The sequence below is a fragment of the Nannospalax galili genome, unplaced genomic scaffold (assembly GCF_000622305.1).
Source record: "Nannospalax galili isolate Female #2095 unplaced genomic scaffold, S.galili_v1.0 scaffold1131, whole genome shotgun sequence".
Taxonomy (NCBI): Eukaryota; Metazoa; Chordata; class Mammalia; order Rodentia; family Spalacidae; genus Nannospalax; species Nannospalax galili.
Window position 1 is genome coordinate 1,462,113 of NW_008329039.1, and position 7,856 is coordinate 1,469,968.

Below are 7,856 nucleotides of genomic sequence, written 5' to 3' on the forward strand. Positions count from 1 at the left end.
ATGCTATCAGTTATGTAAAATTATTCTGTAATAATTCCTACAATATAATGAACTCTTATGGACTGGGGTATTCCCTACTTATGAATGGTACCTGTCAAATTTCACTTAGATATGTTTTATAATATATTTTTCATTAGCTACAAGAAAAGATTCATTTATCTAAGGGGTTTAAAATCTAGAAATCTTTAAAATATGGATGTGTTAATGAAAATACCAACTCAAACTTGAAACAGTTTGTTTCAACGAACTTTACAAAACCCCTTGATACCAACAAAGGGATCACTTATAGGTTTTCCCAATCGGCTTCTTTCTTTCATGTCTAGCTAATGATAATACAGAGAAAACTGATGTGCTAAAAAAAATCTCTTTTTAAAAAGACAATCCACAGACTCAATTTGAAATCTCCTTTGAGAATTTGTTTCGTTCACTCATGATTAATAGAGCTTGTTAAGTGGCACAATATGCACCAGGAAGTTTTCACTGAGTGAAATATTGATTTGGCCCTTGAGTAGGAGGAGCCCAGCTGGAGAAAACTAATCTTGAGATCTCACAATCTCCTACTACTTCGTTTCCAACATTAATCAGCTTAGTACAGCTTTCCTCATATATTTCTTATAGCTTGTGGGTCTGACTGGTGAACTTTAAGACAATCCATGCACTGTTGCCTTTGCAGGTTTGAGAACTGTTCTTTAAAAAAAAACAATAAGGAAAAAAAGTATGAAATAAAAAAGTAATTCCAATATTGATTATATACCTAACATATTTCAAAATACTGTTACTGTACTGACTACATCAACAAATTTGTACATCTCGAAGAAGTTCAAAATGTTCTCACTAAAGTGCACTAAGTGCTTGGGAACTTTTGCTTGTAAAAGTGAGGATGGCAACTTTGTATATTCTTTCTTTTTTTTTTTTAATTGGGACTTTTTGCTACTCTAACATTCCCTCCCTAAAACCTAAAATCTTTTAGGGGTTAGAGAAATACTTTTGACATGTTTGGACTTTGGAACAGTGTATGTTGCTAAGAAGCCCAAGGACAAGTGATGGGGAAATATGGGAGGAGTTGAAGGGGAGGGAATGGGCATGTGTTTGATCAGAACACCTTATATGCATGTATGAAATTCACAATAATATTTTTTTGGTCTTGTTTGAGACCGGGTCTCCCTGTAGCCCCAGCTATCCTGGAACTCGCTATGTAGACCAGGCTGGCCTTGAACTCACAGAGATCTTCCTAGGATGGCAAGATCACCATATGCCTAACGCACTAATTTAAGCCTGACTCACTCACTCAAAAATTATACTCTAGCCAAAATATCTAACAGGGATATTCATTTCAGTATCTGTGTCAAAAGTATTGTATTGAGTGATAAAATATCATTGTTTTGTTCCTTTCTGCTCTGATGATGTTTTCCATAGGAGCAGCTGCCAAATAACTGCCAAATGCGGTATTTTGGAGTATGCCTAATGTCCCTTATTATCTTTAAACTGATTTTCTTTTTATTATTTTCAATGTACATATGAAAAAATAACTATTTTAGATGAAATTTGTACTTGAAATGCACATATACTACCATTAATATGATGAAATAGATTTACATTTTCCTCTAGGTTTATGTTACATTATTTATTTTAAATGGATTTCATTTTGCATAAAGTATTTCTAATAAAAGTTGTTGTTTCTATATATTTGAGGTACAGTCACCAAATCCAGTATTCCTTAAATATTGATCTAAGAAACTTTCATATTTAAGTAAGACTAGTGTCAAAGTCAATCAGTGTGCAAGTCCCTATAATATAAATATCACAGACAAATAATAGTCCTTATTTTATTAAATTCTTATTGATATTGCTGATGTATAGTAGACACAGTTTTACCTAACATTCTAAACTTTAAAATAATTTATAAACTATTACAATTTAGGAATTAATTTTTGTTATCTTTTTGAGACAGGGTCTCCCTGTAGTCTCAGCTGATGTGAAATTGCTATGAATTTGCATTATTTCTATCCCTCTAGAAGCCCCTTAACTCCTCCACATGTCTAGTCCACTCCCTTACAATTTCTTGTCCTCTTTGTTGATTTTTATTGTTTCACATACATATATTTATGTATGTTTGTAGATAGATAGATGATCGATAGATAATGCAGAGTCAATTTACTGGTACTTGTGCGAGTATACATGTGTTTAGGGCTGCCTACTTAATATTAGATAACCTCTCAATGAGCCAGTCTTAGAGAAAATTGATTTTTCGGTCCATCAGCATCCACTGATTGCCTGTAGCTCTTTATCTTGTGGTGGGACCGCATAAAGTTTTCTCCACCTAAATTGGCATGTGAACTGGTTTTGTCATCATGCAGATCTTGTTAGGTTACCAGGCTGTGGAGATGTCATTGGTGTAGCATCCCTATCATGTCTAGAATACATTAATTAGCTGTAGGTGTCTTGTCCCTGTGCTTCTTACGGCCTGTTTCCCCCTGAAAACTTTTATGACGTTCCCTAAGTCTTTGGTATAGAAGCTGCATTGTAGATCTATCACTTAGGGCTAGGGACCTCACAGTCACTTATGTTTTGCATTTCACTAGTTGTAGAACTTTTTAATAGTCTATCCTTTGCAAAAAGAAGATTCTTTGATTAGTGGTGAGAGCTACACTTGTCTGTGAATATAAGTATTTAGAATACAGAAAGAAATTATGTTGATCTAGGGAAATGACAGAAAAAGGTTCTCTTTCTAGGGTCTATGACCTCTCCAGCTATGTGTTCTGGGCTATGTCTACAGTACCATGCATGGACTTCTTCCTATCGAGTGGGCCTTATGTATAATTGCACAGCTGTTGATTATCCCCAAGATAAAAGTGCCATCATTGAACCAATAGACATAACTTGCTGGGCTGGACATTGCTGTGATTTTAGGTGCTACAGCTGGGTAGGAACACTGATTTTTCTCCCTTGGCAGCTTGCATAGTATCTTCTCACACCTTGAGAGCTAGTTTTCAAAGAGGAGGCTTCCAGGTCAGTTTTAGCTCCAATGTCCAAAGTACATTGTATCTTCAGCAATAGGGTCTGTCCTTCAAGTTCTTGGAGTTATTCAAGGGCTTTGTCAATATCCTGTTTTCCTTGTTATTTCACTTTGGGAGATATCTTTATCTTCTCTTGTGATTACCTTTTTATTTTGAAGATTGTGAAGATTTATCTTTTGAACAGCATGCTTTAGGTACTTTTTAACTATATGATCACTTTTATAAAAATAAAATATTAAAAATTTATTTCCCAACTAAGTTTTCTTAAGTGGATATGTTGTCCAGTCTCTACATTTTAACTTCTCTCATGGTTTCGCATCTCAAACTTAGCATAGTAGTGATCTTACCTTGTCATGCCTAAGTTAGCCTTTATAACTATTATTTTCTGTTTTTTCATTAACACTTATTCTACAGCAAGTATAGGTCAACTGCAAAATTGATCAGTAAGAACAGAATCCAATGTCCTCCATCCCTGACATGCCAACTTCCCTGTTGTAAACTCCTACACCAGAGTCCTGTTGTTACAATCAGTAAACCTACACTGACATATTATTGTCACCTAAAGACCATATTTCACATTGGGGTTTTCTTTGGTAATGTACATTCTGTGACTTTTTGGACCAGTGCATAATGATATTTATCCTCATTGGTGTATTCAGAATAGTTTCACTGCACTCAGGGTGCGTGCTCTGCTTGTCTTCCTCCCCTAGCCTTGAGCCTAAGAGAACCAGCCTCTTAATGAGCTCTTTCCATAGTTTCACATTTCCAAGAGGACATATATTGGAATAAAACTGTAGGTGGCCTTTTATATTGGCTTCATTCAGTTAATAACATAAATGAGTATTTTCTCCATGCTTGACTTCATAGGTCACATCTTTTCAGCATTCAGTACTCTCCTCTTCTAGCCCATTTTTCTGCCCATCTACTGAATGACATTTTGAGTGTTTTCCAACTTTGCCAACTATGAATAAAGTGGCTCTCAGCATCTATGTGTACATTTCGGTGTGAACTTATATTACTAATTCATTTGTGTAAATCCCAGGAATTATTTCTGGATTGTACACTGAGAATATCTTTAGTCTCATGACTGTGCTCCGAAACACCTGCATCCATCTGAGAAATGAAATGGAATTCTGTGACTCTGCACCATTGCCTATTTTAGTGATAACTATTGCTTTGTGTTTGAACCATTCTCAAAGGTTTGTACTGATAACTTGCTATATTAATGTATAAATTTTCAGCTCCCTTATGTTTTTAACATAGCACCTCTTCTATATATCTGTCATCTGTAAACCTCCTTTATTGAGGCATCTGTTCATTTCTTTGATAATTTTAAAATTAATTGTAGTCTTATACTTTTTATTTTTGTTTGTATATTTTGAATAGCAGCCCGTTATCATATACATATTTTTCAAATATTTTCCCTACTCTTTGTCTTGTTTTCTTGATGTGGTCTTTCACTGGGAACTTTTTGTTTTTATTATTTATTTATTTACTTAGTTTGATACAGGTTCTTCCTGTAGCCCCAGCTGGCTTGGAACTCTCTGTATAGACCAGGCTGGCCTTGGTTTCACAGAGTTCTACCTGCCTCTGCCTCCCAAGTTCTGGGGTTAAAGGTATGCATCATCATGCCTGGCACTGAGGTTTTTATTTTAATTATGCCCAGCATACCTGTTGTTTCTCTTATGACAGACCTTTGATGTATGATCTAAAATGCTGTCACCACACTGTAACTTACGTGTTTCTCTGTGACCCTCTAGATATTTTATAGGTTTTCATTTTTCACGTGTGTTCATAGTTCATTTTGGATTAATATTTTGCGAGAGTTATAAAATCTGCTTAGATTCATTTTTTGTGCGGATATCTATGTCTTTGCTCCATTTGGTATGTTTGCTCTTTTGGCAAAGATTGGGTGATTATATTAATGTGGGTCTTTTTAGCTCTCTCTCCTATTCTACTAATTAACATGCCTTTTATAAACCTGTCCATACTGTCTTGATTGCTGTAGCTTCTTATTTAGTCTGAAAACAAGATGGTGTCTGCTCTCTGCTATTTGTTTTTTCTTCCACTGTGTTCTCTTAGGCATTCTGGGTTTTCTGTCTCTCTATATAAACTTCTGAATTGGTCTGTTAATCCATGAACTACCTTCTTTCTGGCTGAAATTGCGTTGAATCAGCTTAGGAAGGACTGACACCTTGAGAACATTGAGTCTTTCTATTCATGAATGTGTCACATCTCACCATTTATATTCGTCTTTGGTATTTTTCATCAGTATCTTATAGGTTTTCTCTAAGAATCCATTTCTTTAACTAAGGGTTTTAATTGTTCAAGACGTCCACTATTCCACTGTGGCCATCAGCTGCCTTGCAAAAAGAGGCTGACAAGCTTCCTGGAAAAGGTTTGGGCAAGTTCTTTTTAACATCTGGCCTTGACATAGAGCTCCTGCTGTCTGACCTTTTTTTTAATGCCTTTTGTATTAGAAATTGATTCCATTTGTTAAATCTCATCTCAAAAGGTTTGTTATTTTAATTCTTAGCAAAATTCAGTAGAATATATAATTTTAGATGATTCAGATTATGAAAAATAGGACCATCTACCCTGTGTTTTCACCCTCCTTACACTATATTTTAGTGAGAGACTTCAGCAAACAAAATACACCTTTTTCAAACATGATATCCTTTTTGTATATTTTTATTGAATTTTTGTGTATTTCATATGGAACGTCTTGCTCATCTATATACCCCTTTCCCATTGGCACCCTCTCGTAGTCCTCCCCTGGATTTCATGCATTCTGTCATTTGTGTTAAGGCCTGTCGAGTCATGTTAGCGTCCCCAGTTCCTAAGTACAAGTTCATCCACTGGGGTCTAGCCACCCTATCTAGAGTCCCACCCTTTAAGATCAGTTTTTCCTCATCAGTCGGTAATCAGCTGCCAATAGTTCCTAGCTAAGATTGGTGCCTGATGCCCATTTACACAGGTCTATGCTGGGTTTTTACCTGAGTTTGTATTGGTCTTTTGCATGCTGACACCAAATTGTAAGACCCAGGGGAGGAGGAGGATGACCATATGGAATTAGAGTCTTACAGGCCCCTGACCTTGCTCATATGAACCTATAGCAAAACATATTACCTTCATGATCGTCTAACACCTCTGGCTTTTACAAGGAAACAGAATTTTCCAAACACCTAGGTGGTTACTCATATGAGCTCTCAGCAATGGTTACAACATGCAAGAGTATCATGTAAACTCAAGGCAGAGTTAAAATTCCAGCATAGATGTGGGGAAATGAGTAAGAAAACTCAGCTTTGTGTGAGGAACTATACATGACTGCTGGGAAGGAGAGTCGGTCTCTTTTAACAGTAAGACCCTTGGCAGGCTAACCAGACTTCAGTGAATGGATTTCTAATGAAGGGTGTCTGGTAACAGAGATTTGACACTATAGACTTCAGTATGTAAATATAGGGCATGAAATTGGGTGAAGCGTAGTAGGGGGGGATTCAGATAGGGGAGGGGATCTGAACTCAATCAAAATATATTGTATGAAATTTGCAAAAAAAATCAATTAAAAAGAATAAAATATTGTCAAGGAGCCAAAAAAGTCTACAATAATGGGAAAATGTTTTCTTTCTAAAATAATGTTTTTCAGATAATTCTAATAAGAGCAGCCTTTTAAATATTTCAAATATCATTCTTTGTAAGTTAAATCTTAAAAATTTCTCTGCAAAATCAGTTACATTTTCTAAGACATATGCTCTAGGTTTATTTATGTGACACACATATGATTATTTTAAAACATAAACCCTTACCAAGTTTCTTAATTTTTGTTCTGTTTCCAATAGGAATTCTCTACTTAAAGTGTTGCCTGCTCTAAGAATCCTCAATGGTGACGTGCTGAACTCTTCCTCAGACATCCATATTGAACAACACTATGAAGACCTACACTGCTTCTTGGCGCTTTGTCAGTCTCAGATTCAAGAATTCACCTCACTAACTGAAAAGTTTACCACTCAAGAAGGGTAAGATTTTTTTTCTTTTTTCTCTCATGAGTTTAAAATAAATGATAAACTGTATGTACTCAAAATAAATGATATTCACAAATCAATAAAATTATTTTGATTCTTACAATGATATTAATTTTGGTTCAAAACAGTGTCTCTGGGAGATTTTCTCCCTTTGAAAATATTCTGGAATATATATATGTGTGTGTGTGTCTGTGTGTGTGTGTGACAATATGTATTTTGAAAAGTTACCAAATAATCATGCATATATTTATTCAAAAATTATTTTAGACAAGATTATTTATCCTCAAAGAATTCAGAGTTAAAAGGGAGTAAAGAACACTTTAAAACATACATATTATATATCAAAGTATCATATTACATATATGTTATATTTACACTATTAAGGCACCATGGAATCACAGTGGACAAAGGCAGTCAGAGCTTGCATGTGCTGGGATGACAAAAACTGGGAGGTAACATAATACGTTATTGAACAATGACAACTTCCTTTTCATCACTTTGAATTTTGAATGCATTATAATGAATAAATGTTAATGATTTTCCCATAGCTGAATTTTTAAATTTTCATTGCTCCAGAAAATATTAATAAAAAGTAAAATAGTTTTTCATTTTTTAACCTATGGTTGCCCTATTATAGCTAGAAAAATAGTATGTATTTCCTCATGTTTAAAGATAAATGGATTGCCGTAGATGAGGAACAGCTGACCCTCCTGGAACAGGGACCTCTGGCTGAACTAGATTTACCAGAAGGGCAGACAGGGGGAATGGATGAGGGTGCTGACAACACAGTGGACAGTGACAGGGATGGCAGAGTATG

General features: G+C 35.3%; 1 protein-coding gene across 1 annotated transcript in view; it reads left to right on the forward strand.

Moving 5' to 3' along the window:
• The window catches only part of Lrriq1 (leucine rich repeats and IQ motif containing 1), a 209,969-nt gene that overhangs the window by 86,062 nt on the left and 116,051 nt on the right, over positions 1 to 7,856 (forward strand). Inside the window, exon 16 of the mRNA XM_029562350.1 lies at positions 6,857 to 7,033. Coding sequence (XP_029418210.1) covers positions 6,857 to 7,033 — 177 coding nt within the window. The remainder of the gene's footprint in view (positions 1 to 6,856; positions 7,034 to 7,856) is intronic.